General features: G+C 27.7%; 4 protein-coding genes across 6 annotated transcripts; 2 read left to right on the top strand and 2 right to left on the bottom strand.

Annotated features, from left to right (window-relative positions):
* Positions 1–205: 205 nt before the first annotated feature.
* Positions 206–3,092, top strand: LOC127062674 (ribosomal RNA processing protein 1 homolog). Its single transcript, XM_050991301.1, has 7 exons — positions 206–644; positions 751–974; positions 1,077–1,247; positions 1,306–1,488; positions 1,572–1,837; positions 1,916–2,666; positions 2,838–3,092. Exons 1-7 carry the CDS (start codon positions 404–406, stop codon positions 3,072–3,074), a joined length of 2,073 nt encoding a protein of 690 aa, XP_050847258.1. The 5' UTR covers positions 206–403; the 3' UTR covers positions 3,075–3,092.
* A 261-nt stretch (positions 3,093–3,353) lies between these two features.
* Positions 3,354–8,919, top strand: LOC127062676 (chitin deacetylase 1). The gene is made up of 9 exons (XM_050991304.1): positions 3,354–3,673; positions 6,614–6,729; positions 6,834–6,945; positions 7,053–7,180; positions 7,285–7,490; positions 7,564–7,859; positions 7,947–8,193; positions 8,448–8,639; positions 8,769–8,919. The coding sequence occupies exons 1-9, from the start codon at positions 3,622–3,624 to the stop codon at positions 8,869–8,871; spliced, it is 1,452 nt and encodes a 483-aa protein (XP_050847261.1). The 5' UTR covers positions 3,354–3,621; the 3' UTR covers positions 8,872–8,919.
* Positions 8,644–10,572, bottom strand: LOC127062680 (NADH dehydrogenase [ubiquinone] 1 subunit C2). Of its 2 annotated transcripts, XM_050991315.1 has the most exons (4): positions 10,313–10,572; positions 9,733–9,876; positions 9,558–9,643; positions 8,644–8,857 (listed from the first exon to the last, which is right to left on the bottom strand). In XM_050991315.1, exons 1-3 carry the CDS (start codon positions 10,476–10,478, stop codon positions 9,594–9,596), a joined length of 360 nt encoding a protein of 119 aa, XP_050847272.1. In that variant the 5' UTR covers positions 10,479–10,572; the 3' UTR covers positions 8,644–8,857; positions 9,558–9,593. The 2 variants fall into 2 exon arrangements, with proteins under 2 accessions (XP_050847272.1, XP_050847271.1); XM_050991314.1 differs by lacking the exon at positions 8,644–8,857 and having other exon boundaries at positions 9,416–9,643; positions 10,313–10,571.
* A 256-nt stretch (positions 10,573–10,828) lies between these two features.
* LOC127062160 (transmembrane protein 62-like) lies at positions 10,829–15,479 on the bottom strand. 2 transcript variants are annotated; one of them, XM_050989911.1, is made up of 14 exons: positions 15,239–15,477; positions 14,890–14,987; positions 14,660–14,771; positions 14,437–14,574; positions 14,014–14,340; positions 13,808–13,940; positions 13,578–13,733; positions 13,313–13,460; positions 13,093–13,215; positions 12,779–12,860; positions 12,569–12,697; positions 12,211–12,385; positions 11,916–12,140; positions 10,829–11,831 (listed from the first exon to the last, which is right to left on the bottom strand). In XM_050989911.1, the coding sequence occupies exons 3-14, from the start codon at positions 14,682–14,684 to the stop codon at positions 11,798–11,800; spliced, it is 1,695 nt and encodes a 564-aa protein (XP_050845868.1). In that variant the 5' UTR covers positions 14,685–14,771; positions 14,890–14,987; positions 15,239–15,477; the 3' UTR covers positions 10,829–11,797. The 2 variants fall into 2 exon arrangements, with proteins under 2 accessions (XP_050845868.1, XP_050845866.1); XM_050989909.1 differs by having other exon boundaries at positions 14,890–15,479.
* Between the last annotated feature and the right edge of the window lie 10 nt (positions 15,480–15,489).

Consider the following 15,489-nt stretch of genomic DNA (forward strand, 5'->3'; position numbering starts at 1 on the left):
TGTTAACCGAATTACTATTAAAAATTTTGTATTTAAATGTATTTCTTTGAAAAAAATTTTGTTACATATTACGATATAATAATTTTTTCTAATTTAAAAGATTGTAAAGAGAATTATTTTGAAATATATTTCACCAAGTAATTGATCCAATTTTTTATTATTTAAATATAATAAAATATATAACATGTATTGGCAATACTGCAACCACTTTATTCGTACATCTGCCGTTGTTGGTAATATAGTAAGTGTGGTTGAGTTTTATAGGTTATGATTGTAATAGATATATAGGAAAAATCGTGCAAAAACCAAGATATTGATAATATTTTCAAGAATTGTATTAATTTAATAAATTTCATGATTTAACATAATTATTAAAGTATTTAATTACTTTTGTATTTAAAAAATGGCTATAAAAAAAACTCAACGGCATGCACGTGCAATGCAAAAAGGTGTACGAGGTTCGTTTAAAAATATTGAGAAACAAAAACAAGAAAAGAAAATTAAGGTAAAGGATAAGAAAGCTTTGATTATTGCACAAGAAATTAAATTTGCACGGTTATTGGCATGTAATGATAAGAAAATAAGAGATAAAGTTTTAAAAAGCGTCAAGAAATGGTTAACAGTACGTTCTAAAAGTTCATTTGGTAAGAATTTGCTATTTTATTTTCAAGAATAAAACTTTTAAATCATATTGAGATATATGTTTATATCTCTAATATAATATATTTAATTAGTCTTCTTTTATCTCAGAATTAACAGAAGCAGATTTTATGAGATTATGGAAAGGTTTATTTTACTGCATGTGGATGTCAGATAAACCGTTAGCTCAAGAAGAGTTAGCTGAATCCCTTAGTAAAATTGTACATTGTTTGGATTCGATGTCAAACGTATTATTGTATACTAAAAGTACTTTGAAAACTTTAGCGATAGAATGGTTTGGTATAGATCAATATAGATTGGATAAATTCGCAATGGTAAGTTTATAGAATGTATTCCTATTTATGATTATATAATAATAATGGTCATAGTAAATGTATAATAATTTAAAAAATATATACTATTCTATATAATTACAGTTAGTGAGGAGAATATTACGACAAACTTTTAAAATATGTCATGATAAAAACTGGGATATTGAATGGGTACAAGGTTTAATGGAAATTTTAGAACAACTTTTATTGGATAAAAAATTTTGTTTAGGTTTTAAAATGCATGTAACAGAATTATATTGGGAAGAAATTGCAAAGGTAAAAACTTATAAAATACTTAAAGAGAAGAAATACTATTATTTTTCTTTTTATGAAGGTCAGCTGTGGAAATTTACCAGAAGATATTGTCACAATACTTATTAAGCCATTTACTGCCTATTTGACTACAATAGAAGAAGAAAGACTAATTAAGCATATCATGAGACATATTTTTAGATATCTTATTTTTCAATCCAATATTGGAATGGATTATAAAGAAAAATTTGAAGCATGGAAACAAGTAAATAACAAAATAGTAGATTTAAACAATTATTTGTTTAATATTTTATAAGTCTTACTTAATAAACTTATATTTTTGAATAGGCAGGATTTCCTTGTGGTAGTATTGATGTTATGCAAAAAATAGAAGAATCAGATGAAGATAGCGATGAAGATAGTAAAATACTCTCTGAAAAAGAGTTAACAGACACCACGGAAAAAGCTTTAGATCCAAGAGCTGGTAGAGTGGACGTTGAACTGCCACAAATCAATTTTAATGCTAAAAAAATAGCTGAGTTAATCAAACAATATAAATTTCATCCATCATCAACAACAAAATCGCGAAGACAAATAGCACGTCTTATAGAAGAGTATGTAATACAATGTATTTTATAATGTAATATAATACGTAATATATTACTTCTTTTCTCTGACATTATTATTTTTAGATTTACAGAAATTTCGGAAGGTAGAATGCCTCTTGGTATAAAAGAAATAAAAGTTATAGACAAAGATAGATCAAAAACGGATCCGAAAAAAGCTGCATTACGTTTATTGAAATTTGATGAAGAATTATATTCAGATAGTCATAGAAGTAAACGAAAGAAGAAGAAAAATGAACAATCAGATGAAAATTCTATTAATGAATCACAAAGTGAGAGTACTACTTTAGAATCAAATAAAGAATTAAATAAAAAGAAAAGAGTTAATCAAGATTTAAAATATAGTTCATATGAATCGAATGAAACAATAGAATCACGTTTAAAAAATTCAAAGATGACCAAAGTACCAGCATTGATTATTAATCGTTCTAAGAATAAACAAAAAAAACGAAATCAACTTGAGAGAGGAATTTTAAAACATAAGAAAAATGACATGAGTACGATTGTATCTAATAAAGTAAATAAACAAAAAATAGGGAAAACGAAATCAACTTTACGAATTCACGAAAAAAATACAACTAAAAATGTAATTGTACACAAATTGAAAAAATTAAAAAATAATATATGTGGACAATGGGATGTATCAGATAACATTGTTCCACCTATCTCTTTGACTCCAATTCACACTAATGTTAACGAAAATAAAACTAATAACGTATGTAATACAGAACTTAATACATCGATGTCAAGCGATACAAATGATGCAACGTTCGATAAACAGATAGAATGGTTGAGACCTACATTAAAAAAATCTATAGTGAGTTTCTTAAAAGATAAACTAATTTAATTTTGTTTGAGCGATAAGTTAATTAGTAAATAATAGGTTATTAAGAAAATAGTCCTATTAAGAACAGATAAACCTATTATTAAGAATAGACCTATTAAGAAAATAGCATATTAAGTAAATCGAATAACTTATCATTTACAGGCATCAACGGAACACCTCCAAGAACAAAATAAATCTATTAATGATTCAAGATTAAAAAAACGCGTAAAGATCGTCTTACAGCGTAACACTTCTCAACATACGTCTGATTATATTCAACAAATCCGGAAAAGTCCAGCTATCCCTTTCGATGCTAATAAAAAACCTTTAGTAGGTGTTTTAAAAGCGAGCCCTATACCAAGTCCAGTAAATCCATTTTATAAAAGACACATCAAATAAATACAATTATGCAACGAACGGACTTAGATAATTGTTTGTTAATAATAAAAATAAAAGTACAACCATTTATTTATAATATATCTGATCTTCTTCATTGTCCTTCAATGATAAATTACACATATATTCAAAAGATATCCATCATTATCGATATTTCTAAAATTCGAAGAAGAGAAGTCAATTAAGGAGATGGTCGCTGATTGAGAATCATACGATATTTAACAGCCCATCTCATTTAAAAGGCAACATTTCTCAGCGAACGCTCGTAGAAAGTGGTCAACCAATGAGCTGAGAAGAATACTGTTCCCTATCGAAGAAGTGGGTTCTCTCAGTAGCGTGGCGGAGGGCAATACCGGTTCGATTTATCATCTCTTGGCAGTGTCGTGGAGCTGTGCTATCCAGTGGTTAGTCATTGATACATACAAGACTTTTAGGAAGGACTACGAACGGTACAACAATACGGCAGTAGATATATCTCCGATTTTATTCAACAAGATAGAAGAAACAAAATTAAATACGGACGATCACGATCGGATCAAGAAAGGAAGAAATGTCGTTTCGACAAAGGACGCTTTTATGCGTCATCTTGATCATCGTCACAGGTAAGAAGATACGCGTTTCTTCGCTGGTGCGCTTCATCCCTATTATCGTTATTATTTCTCGATTAATTATTTAACTTAATTTTAATTTTAATTTTTTATCGAGAGAAAAAAAGAAAAATATTCGATACATATTAATCATCTTTTTTAACTCATATTTTGGATTCTACGTACGTAATCAAGAGATACAGACGGTAATGGAGAAAGAAAAAGAGGGAGAAAGAAAGAGAGAGACAGAAATATTGCTTCGACTCGTGTATAAAACGAGATCCAGTCGTCCTTGTCGTCTGAATTCGTAAAACATCGCGAATCCCTTTCGAAAATTGCGAAACTAGACGACCGATCGAGATTCATCAAGCTTTCTTATCGATGACACTCCTCCGCAGACGCGTTCGATCAATGCTAACGTTTTGTACCTTCGTTTCTTTCGCTCGGCTACCACTCTATACGTTCTCCATTGCATTCATTACAATAAGAGAGTTATTTTTCTTATCTTTCTATCTACAGTATTTCTCTATCCATTCGAACCGTTCTTATTACCGGAATTCCACGCTTTTTCTTACTTACCTATACACATTGAATTATTTCTTGGAATTGTTTCTTGAACGAAAACCTTTAATAAAAATCCCTTGTAAAGAAGATTGAAATTTTTGTAAACGAAAAACAAAAAAAGATTTTTATTTCGACCTTAAAAAAAAAAAAAAAGAAAGGAAAATCATATCGTAAAGGATAATCGTCTCTTTCGTGTCGGATGATTTTTATAAGTAAGAAAAATGTTAGCTATTTTGGTAAAACAGCATCCTCGTTGGTTTCACTCATATTTACATAAGTCCCACTACCTACACATATGGCATTATAGCGGGATCTCAGAAGAACGATAAACACGTGTATATGCATACAAACACACACACACACACACAAATAGAAACGTTGCACCTGAACGCTTTGCTAGGTACAACGTCATTGCCACACCGGTACCTTCACTTTCCACTTTACAAGTAAACGTATCGTTTTGACATCCACGCGTACGATTTATCGTTCGATTATTTTATACAAAATTATGCGTACTTATTATCTCGATAGTGAAATTAAAATTACAACGACGATCCTAAGCGTGTATCCAAAATTTATCATTGATTAAAATCGATCGTTATTGAATCGAGAAGAATAGGTAGGAGCTTTGATCAAATGTAATTATTCAAATGTAAACGTAATCAAATTATAGTATTCATAGTTTCGTGGAAACATCTTCGAATTGTCTTACAACAGTACCAGGATTAAGATCAGGTTGGTTTAACAATCATAAAATCAGGCATAAGACTCTTCCTCGATGGCCACTTTCTCTTGCCTGCGTATACGCACATGATTTTAACACGTTCGAATACGATTTCGTCGGAATATATCGGAACGTATTTATTTTCACTGGATAGGTAATATATTAGTTTTAAATCTTTAGTTGATATCTCGATTTATACGTTTAAATCATTTATTGTTCGCAAGAGAAAATAATGATCAATGAAGCTAAAAAAAAAAGAATAAATAAATTATGTTAATACTCGAAGATCGAATATTTTATAAGTAAGAATGATATCTATGCATATATGTATGTAGATATTAAAAAGAAAAAGACTCGAAAAAGATAAAAAAATTCATTGCCTATTGCGTTCTTTTTTATGATCATTTATCATAGAGTTATATAAATTAACAAATCGAACGCGTGTGAAATAACAGAAGAAGAAATAATATCGTACTCTGGATATACGTTTAGAAAATAATATCACAGGAACTAGTTAGGGCTAAAGAATTTGCTTTCTCGTATCAACGTGTAACACTTCCAAGCATAAATTCTTCTCGAGACAAATGGTATTCATTGTCAATTCCGTTCGTATCTTTCGACCGTTCCACGAAGCCAAATTCAATGCCGAAAAATTTTCTAAACTTGCGATCGTCGAGATAATTCGATTTGTGTGACAAATTTTGTTAATAGGTTTGCTCGTGTATTCGAAGTACAGTGGTATGTCACAATCGCGTTCTTCATCGCTTTCTCAAGTCTCTTTTCTGATAGCTTTGGAATTTCTCTCACCCATTTACTTTGCTTGTCTGCAAGTTTCCTTGAACACACTGTAACTTTCATCTTCATCGATGAATGTCTGTTGTGTTCTCATAAAGAAATAAAAGTACTTCGAGATATTATCTCCGAAGAATATTTAAAAGAAAAGAGAAAAAGAAAACGAAATGAAAAGAAGAAAAAAAGAAACTACGAAGTGGAATAATTCACGTATAATCGCGTGCAGGTTGATAGATTCGCATCCTCCTATTGTTAGTTAGTTCATTACGAAATAAGCCGACTATTACTCTTTCGAAACATTTAACGTTATAGACACTATCATATTACAGCCTTTATGACGAAAACATAAACATAATTCGAATTGCTTTAAACGATTCCTAGACTTGGGTATAATTACCTTCTATAATAGATGGTGCCGTTGATAACGAAGCTAATCTAATGCCGATGATATGCCGTTGAGAGTTCAACGACTCTTCATTGCTAATACAATCGTTTAGATAATGTAAATTGTGAAGGTCTGCAGTAAAATAATTACCGATAGATTGTATATATCTAACGTATATACATATACATACTTCGCGTTCTTTGTAGAGAAATTAATTCCATTCGTTAAGTCACTTGATTAACTTAGTAATGAAGTTGTAAGATTATAAATAAAAAAAATCTAGTAAAAGTGGAACATATAGACAGTTATGTTATTCATTCTATAAGTAATGTTAAATCTTCAACCTTGACATTTCGCCAATACGACTACTTTCAATTCAATTTTTAATCTCTCGATAATGACAAATCTTCCCGCTCTTCGTAAACTTCAGATAGGCATTTTCCTTTTTTGGCATCAAGGCTACAATGTTTTTCTTAACTTTTTGCTGCAGCACAATGTCAAAAAAATAAAAAGGAAGAAGATAAAAAAGACGAAGAATTCACATGCCCGGAAGGTCAGGGAAATGGGAATTTCGCTGATCCTGCAACTTGTAGAAGATTTTATCAGGTATTTTTATTTTAATAATTGCTTCTTAAATAATCAGATATTAAATGATTCATTAAAAATTATATAATCAAATATTGACTCTGCTATTATTTGTATTTGTACAGTGTGTAGATGGATATCCGTACTTAAATAGGTGTCCTTCGGGATTACACTTTGACGATATCAGCAAATTTTGCACTTTCAAGAATGAAGCTCGTTGTGGACCTATTGCTGCGAGTTAGTATTTCAGTATCCCTTGTAATTTTTTTTTTATAAATCTTTTCCCTTATGAACGTCGTATTTATTCTTTTTATTATTAATTGATGAAATAATATTATCTATAGCTCCACCTCCCGTAACGGATCCTCCAACGGATCTTGCCGAAAGATGTGATACAGCAAATTGTCAGCTTCCATATTGTTTCTGTTCACGCGATGGAACGCTTATACCTGGTGGTCTTCAACCGGAAGAGGTATAATTTCCCGAATTTAATTTGTATATTTTATCGAGACGCAGTTAAACGACTCATCAGAGTTGACATTTTTAAATTGATTCAATAAATTTTTTTACTTATAGACGCCACAGATGATAATAATGACATTTGATGGAGCGATAAATCATAATAATTTTGATCATTATCAAAAGATTTTTACACAAGATCGATTAAATCCAAACAACTGTCCATTGAAAGGTACCTTTTTCATCTCTCATGAGTATTGTAATTATAATATGGTACAAAGTCTAGCGCACGATGGTCATGAAATAGCTACGGAAACAATATCGTGAGTATACCGATGATCGACGAAAGATTGTCTGTTTTTTTAATAAAATTTTAATAAAATCAACTATTTTTAGGCTTCAAAAAGGATTAGAAGATAAAGGTTACGAAGAATGGGTCGGTGAAATGATTGGAATGCGAGAAATTCTCAAGCATTTTAGTAACATTTCAGCGAATGAAATCGTTGGTATGCGAGGACCTTATTTGAAACCTGGTCGAAATACTCAATACAAAGTATTAGAAGATTTTGGTTATATATATGATAGTAGTATCGGAATTTCACCTCTAAAAACACCTATATGGCCATACACTCTTGATTACAAAATACCTCATGAATGTAAAGCTGGTACCTGTCCCACTAAATCATTTCCAGGTAAAAATTGCTTCAAGTATTACGAATCAATAAGGAATTTATTATATGCATCAAAAACTCTATAAAGACATGTCATTTATATTATAGGAGTATGGGAATTACCCCTAAATGCACATTATGTTGAGAGTTATGAAGGTGGACATTGTCCTTATCTGGATCAATGTGTCTTACATAATCATGATCCTGAAGAAGTATTTGACTGGTTACAAGAAGACTTCAATAGATATTATGAACAAAATAGAGCACCATATATGATGCCATTTCATACTAATTGGTTTCAAATAAAGGAACTTGAAAGAGGACTTTCTAAATTTCTTGATTGGGCAGTAACATTGTGAGTATAAAATTATTTTATAATATTTGAATAGAAATGTAATATAGAAAAAAATGTCAATATTTAGATTGTGACAATGGACTAAAATCTATAATTATTGGTCATATTTCTTAAGATGATAGTCAACACATTTTTTTACAAAACATTTTGAAGTTCTCTTAAATTCAAATTCTTTGAGATCAAAATATTTAAAACTTAACATATTGTAAATAATTAAAGCTCATCATATCATAATAAAATACTTTTTTTTACAGACCAGACGTTTACTTTGTGACTGCTACACAAGCATTAACTTGGATAACTGATCCAAAACCAGTTAAATCTTTAAATAATTTTGAAGGTTGGTCATGTAAGAAAAAAGAAAATATTCCTGGACCACCATGTAATAATCCAAATAAATGTGCTTTGGACTTTAAGCCTCCAGAATCCAACTTCACTACAACTAGGTAAATTAAAGAGAAAAGATTGATTTTATTTAAAAATTTTATAAATCAACCTAATCATAAATATTTAAGCACAAATTAAATATTAATAAACATTTACATTATGTAATATAATGCCAAATAATTTTACAGGTATTTGGAGACATGTAGAGAATGCCCTTATAAATACCCCTGGTTGGGAGATGCAAAAGGTACTGGATTATACAACGATAATTATAATCCTGAAAAAAAGTAAATTTTTATTGCTAAATAAATTAGGTGTAATATTATGATTGTCAGTTAAGTTACATTTTGTTTATTGTTATCATCAAAATGGTTGCTATATGTGATAAAGGTCATTAATTCGTTGGTAAAGAATGTCTACAACTTCTGAATACCTATAAATATTATAGTTTATTTCAAGGAAGTATTATCATATATCTATCTAAGGAAATGCCAAAATTTATCAAGAAATATTCCTATCGAGAAATATCTATATTTTATTAATTAGTTATAAACCGTATAAAAATCATATAAGATTATATATCTTAACCTTCTTTTCTCTGCACATTCATAAATTTCATTTTTCATCAATATAATATTTTTATCGCAAATCATTTGGATAGACTAGGTTAAAATATACAATTAAATACTCCACATTCCTATAATTTTCATCAATTTTTCCTAATTTAAATTCTAATTCTTAAACTAATAAAATACTATTTGTTCAATTAATTTGTATGTTAAGGTCTACTTTATTTTATCTATTCTGTAATTTTTATGAATTTATATAAGTCATATCAGATTAATTTATTTATTGTGTTACTAAGAACATTGTGACACAAGATAAGGTAAATATCTTATGTATTAATTATTCTTTGTAATAATATATTAAAAAAAAAAATATATGTAGAAGATATTATAGCTACAATTATAACTCACTGATCCAGTACAATATAGTTTAAATAACTATATTGCTTAACGGATTGGATACCAAGGTTCGAACACTTCACTCCATTTTTTACGTTCTAAAAGAATTAAAGAAATATTGTTTCATTAAAACGTTTAGCAGAAAGATCAAAGAAATTAAATTTATTAAAAAACTATTTCATATTACCAGGCTTTGGAAAATCTTCTGGATGCAACGTAACGTAATGACGAAGCATTTGATCTCTTTTTGCAAACTGGTTATTAGTAAACTCATGCAATTTATATGCTACTAAAAAACCTGCTAGTGTTGTTACGATATGTACCTGAAAACCTGTAAACAAAATTGATTAATATGATTATAACACTTACAAGATATATTGCAATATATAAAATTAAAGTTATACATTTTTATATTTTTACTACAACGTAAATGTACATTTTGCTTATTAAATATTTAATCGTTATATGAATGAACCAAAAATTTTGATAATATAAATGTATAAAATACAAAAACAGTATTATATACTATATAATAATTTACATTATCTATGTATATGTATTACTATGATCACTAACTAAAATTATATTAGATATTAAGTCAAAGCAATATTCCTATGTTGCATAATCGACATATATAAAAATTAAGGTTAGGATCGTGTCAATTATTAATTGATATTTTTGTCCCAAATGCGTAATATTTGTAATATTGTATCAAATATAATATTTATACGAGTAATTTATACATTTATAAATGATAATTTAATTACCTGCATATAAAGGTCTATTCAGTAGTGTATTTCGTAAACATGCTCCTCCAAAAATTGTTAATGGCAATCCAACCATCATTCCATATTTTTCCCAAAGAGAAGGTTGATAATCAGGCTCAGTTGTAAGTATATCCAATGCCCATTGAATGTCAGGATTATTACTCATTTTTGTAAAATAATTTGTTCAAAGTAATCGGCGAAAAACTTCAAAAATTCAATCCAAGTACGTACAACCTACTCTATCGGAGCTAAATCGAACGAACAGTATAATATATGCCGTAATATCGAAAATATCGATAGATCATTTCATATTTAATTTTGAACATTTTATTTGAATGGTCGAAAATTAGAATTCTTAATTATAAATTATAATATGGTTTTGAGGACTACCAAACTTTTATTACTCATATTTTCTTACTTGGTATATATTTGTATAATTTAAATTCGTATACATATTACATTATTTTATTTTATAAACGTATATGTGTTAAAATATAAAATAAAAAGAAATTATAATTGTCATTGTATCTACAACATTTATTGGCACATACGTAGCAATACTTCTTTTTTACATAGCACAGCAATCTTTTTTAATTATTATATGAAAAGTACCATCAGTTGTAATAATAATAATGATAGTACTTGTTAAGATAAAATTAGTATTAAATATATTCCAAATAAGTCTATATACTGTCTCAGAATATAGACATTATTCTTAAATTGTTTATACATCATGCTACTTATTCATATATTACAATAAATATATGACACAGATAATTCCAGTAATATCATTGATGGCACTTCACATATTCTACATTAACATATAGAATAATTATATTCTAAGTTCTATAATTTAGAAAAAAAAAAGTAATGTTACATAGTATATTATATAATAATATACAGTTAGATGTAGAAAAATATATAGTATTAATTAAGATTGTTTTTTAAGGAAGATGATTTGTCTTGCATTAAATGGAATAATGATATTCAGGATTTGCAATTATATACTTAATAATTGCATCAATTACATATTATTTAGAAGTAATGAGAGAAGAATGGTGGATATAATTCCTAGAATAATTTATCCTTTTTCTAAAACATATCACATATCAAATATATAAATAAAAGTATTGTGTGTCTATATTTATTGCATTTCAAGATTGAATATTTTCATTAATTATAAATAGATAATTTATACTATTTGTACGAATAACTCATAAATAGAAATATTTATGAAAAATTACAAATGCATAACAAGTGATTGAATGGATAAGTTAATCCTAGTCAAGTTCTTTACAATTGAGACACAAATGATAACATACCATTTGTATTGTGTTTCTTAAATAATACTTATCTCGCATTGCGAGTAATGCTTATTAGTCTCATAGTAAATAATAACATAAATTGTATAATGTTGCAAATGATAAATTCCTTCATTTGTTATTATTTTCTGTACTTACATTTCATAAGAATTTTTTGTACAAGTCAAGCATGGCCAGACCATATCGATAATGCTGATCTAAATGATGTAAAAAAAAAAAAAAAAACATAGAACATATAACGTTTTAATGTAATTTAAATAATATTATCATAGTTTACAAACCTAAAGCATGCTTGAGGCATTGCATTAACCTGATACCATAGTATTAATGCTAAGAAAACACTCCATGTCCTCAAAGGACATAAAATAGTAGCAAGTGTTCCATATGCTAGCCAGAAAAAGTAAGCCATATTTATTTGCATTATAATCAATAATATAATTGGTAAATGTTGCCAAAGCAAGCAAATTTTAGATGATTTTTTGTATGTTCCTTCTGTGTTTTGCAACCTGTAAAATTATTTAATATTACTTAGAATATTTTACTCAAATAATTTCCTTTTATTATGTCTTATTTTACCTTTTATCTGCTTGATGAGCCAAAATTAACATAAGAGGTAAATGAAAAGAAAATAATTGGAAAAATCCATATGCATAAGTAAAAGCACCAGGCAAAAATGAATTTCCAACAAATGTTCCCCATGCAAATATTATGCCTATATGATTTTCTATCACTTCACCAATAGCCCATGGACCTACATACGATATAATATATAATATATATATATATATATATGTGTAAATAATAAATACTTTTGTAGATTATATATTGTATTTTGATATTTTATGTATTCTATATTATATTATAATTTATGTATTGTGTACATTAATATATTATACTGTTGTTAAACAAATATCATGAAAGATATATAACTTACCAACAATTAAATATAAAGCATAAAGGACCAAAGGGAAAAATAAACGATCAATGGTAGATAATATCCATAATTTCCTAATCCACCAGCGGAAAAATTTTACACGTATCCTTGGACGTGACATACGCTTTGCTAGTCATAAAAGAAAATAAAGAATTATTTTACTTCGTACAAGCATATAAAAATATTATGAAAAATAATTATTCTATTTACCTTCACAAAGTATATGAAGAAATCGAAATACACACAAAGGTGCTACTATTAATGCAAGTACACTTCCAAACAGGAACTGAAACTAAATAATTTATAAAAACAGATAAAGCAATTATTTGATTAAGAACCATTATAAATATTTTAATTGTTTTAATTAAATTAGTATTAGATATTAGCAAATTGAAGTATCAACATTATAATATTTTAATATAATTATAATAAATATTTAAGTAACAAATATATTTTTATAATAAGAATTATTCTAGCAATATAATGTTAAATAAATTAAATTATTGCGTTATTATTTAACTTACAATACGGCTGACATTAGACATAAGAATCAGTCTAGGTAGAAAACCAAAAGATAATCGCGTTCCATCAAGTGAAAAAGGTTGCACAATAATCTTTTCTCTGCCTTTTTCATCTATTACACGAACCTATAACATATAAGTAATATAAATCAGGTATATAATCATAAGCAGTAATACATTTTTATCAAATATAATGTTGACTCTTATAGATTTTATACTGAACTTGAATATGATGAATTCCATTGCTATACTCTGAAGCATTCCATTTTACAACATACAGTGGTCCTTTTATGTACTTGCATTGTAACCAGGATTTATTATTCAATTGAACTTCCACACTTTTTATTGGTACTGTTGAAAATGCTAATATTCTATAAAAATATTATTATAATGTGTTAATATATTAATTTTTATACGTTTTTTAACTTTTAACTATTTTTATATGTTTTTAATTTACATATACTATTCATTGTGATTTATAAAATTACCTTATATGTGTTGACTTAATAATAGAATTTACATTTTCTTTTCGAGGCATCATATAGAGAGCATGCTTTGGATTGGTAATCAATACTACAGGCCAATCTTGATGTTTTATATCAATAAATGAGAACTGTCCATGATCTATTGCTGCAAGGCGATACCTAATAATGAACATAGACTTAAAGTAAAACTAGACTTTTCAATAACATGTAAAAATATAGATATAAAATTATACATTCTATTGTCTTTCCAATCCGCCAATTCTAGTTCAAGAAATCCTGCTTGCTGTGTTGTGTACATATTTGGAACTGAACCACCAAGAGTATGGTAATGACCGCATAAATACACCATGCTTTCTTTATATCTACCTAAAATATAATATGCATTATTAATAAAAAAAATATATACCAATAGTAAAAGAAGTCACATATATTAACATACCTATAATATTTCTGATACTAGTATCAGATTGAGATAATATGCATGAGGTTGGATAATGTCCAAACCACACGATATAATCTGCATTATTTTCTTTAGATATATTTACTAATTCTTGTATCTTCTTTAATTCTTGTTCATTCAAAACACCAACAAAATTAAATGGTCTCTTTGGGCCAGGTTTCAAACAAGCATCAATAGCAATAAATGAATATATTTCAGATCCAATAGTCACTTTATATATATACGATTTTGGATGTTTTTTCCCTTGGATAGAATAGTTTGAATAATAATTATTTTTTGATTCAAGACTAACAACATTAAAATTATCTAAAATTAAAATTTAGTTAGAATATGTTTATCATTATTCATATTAGTTAGTACACTTATCGTATTTTTTTATTCGTTTTTTATTAAAATTCATACCATGGTTTCCTCTAACATCTAACCATAAAGTTTTTTCAATAACATTTGTATTTTCTAATATGCTTCTGTAATATTTCCATTCTTGTAATATTTGATTAGAACCCATTTTATCTTTACTTTTTGCATCAGTTAAATCACCTATATTACAGATTATATTATAATGTTGGTAATAACAAGGTAACTGATAATATAAATTATATTCGTCTACTACAGTAAAAATTACCTGATGCAAGGACAACTGAAGGCATAATAGATTTTACTGTTACATTGCAAAATTCTTGTAATTCTATTATCCTTCCAGGATCTTGAAATATACTTATATGTATGTCTGTTATCTAAAATAAGTAAAATGATATAAATGACGTCTAACTAAAACTAAAAAATTTTACTTTTAAAATTAAATATCATAATACTTACAAAAGATTAAACATAATATTTGGAGTTATAACTAACCTGTATAAACCATATTAAATGATCTAGTGATTCCCTAATTTGATATAACTTTGGTTGTAGCCATTCCGTTTCTGTGCCTTTGCATGATAAGGTATTATCTGATATATGAGAATCAACATTAATTAGATCGGCAACATTTGCCACAAAAATTGATAACATTAATACAAAGATTAGAAGAGCCACGGTTGATTTAGCTATTTTCATTTCAAGAAGAGCCCAAGGAATAAGGCCTAATTTGTTCTGATACTTAATTCTGTGTAATAATTACTCTGTTTTGAATATTAACTTCAGGTGACTATGTACTTATCATATAAAATTCCACAAAAGTGCTTTGTCCAGACCAAGATACCTGGAGTATATTGTAGTAAGCAAATCTGTTTTAGATTTACATTCGCATAGGTTATAATCGTTGATACATTCAATAAATCAGTTTATATATTTTTTGAGGAAGACAATTGAAATATTTAAAATTTTATAGTTTTATTTCCGTTGCAATTGTTCCCTGACAGTTTTACATTACGACTTACGTGCGTCAAATCTACACCCTACAGCTGATCTGTAAGTCGATAGTAATACGATTGTGTAGTAGAAATATATGTA

Source organism: Vespula vulgaris, chromosome 3, assembly GCF_905475345.1.
Source record: "Vespula vulgaris chromosome 3, iyVesVulg1.1, whole genome shotgun sequence".
NCBI lineage: Eukaryota > Metazoa > Arthropoda > Insecta > Hymenoptera > Vespidae > Vespula > Vespula vulgaris.

Coding starts and splice junctions, on each gene's coding strand:
- LOC127062674 (XM_050991301.1), top strand. CDS start 404: ATGGCTATAAAAAAAACTCAACGGCATGCACGTGCAATGCAAAAAGGT. Junction 645..750: donor ACGTTCTAAAAGTTCATTTG/GTAAGAATTTGC, acceptor CTTTTATCTCAG/AATTAACAGAAGCAGATTTT. Junction 975..1,076: donor GATTGGATAAATTCGCAATG/GTAAGTTTATAG, acceptor ATATAATTACAG/TTAGTGAGGAGAATATTACG.
- LOC127062676 (XM_050991304.1), top strand. CDS start 3,622: ATGTCGTTTCGACAAAGGACGCTTTTATGCGTCATCTTGATCATCGTC. Junction 6,730..6,833: donor CTTGTAGAAGATTTTATCAG/GTATTTTTATTT, acceptor GTATTTGTACAG/TGTGTAGATGGATATCCGTA. Junction 7,860..7,946: donor TCCCACTAAATCATTTCCAG/GTAAAAATTGCT, acceptor TTTATATTATAG/GAGTATGGGAATTACCCCTA.
- LOC127062680 (XM_050991315.1), bottom strand. CDS start 10,478: ATGAGTAATAATCCTGACATTCAATGGGCATTGGATATACTTACAACT. Junction 9,877..10,312: donor GAATAGACCTTTATATGCAG/GTAATTAAATTA, acceptor TTTTGTTTACAG/GTTTTCAGGTACATATCGTA. Junction 9,644..9,732: donor AGAAGATTTTCCAAAGCCTG/GTAATATGAAAT, acceptor TAATTCTTTTAG/AACGTAAAAAATGGAGTGAA.
- LOC127062160 (XM_050989909.1), bottom strand. CDS start 15,093: ATGAAAATAGCTAAATCAACCGTGGCTCTTCTAATCTTTGTATTAATG. Junction 12,141..12,210: donor GCTCATCAAGCAGATAAAAG/GTAAAATAAGAC, acceptor ATAATTTTACAG/GTTGCAAAACACAGAAGGAA. Junction 11,832..11,915: donor ATGCCTCAAGCATGCTTTAG/GTTTGTAAACTA, acceptor TACATCATTTAG/ATCAGCATTATCGATATGGT.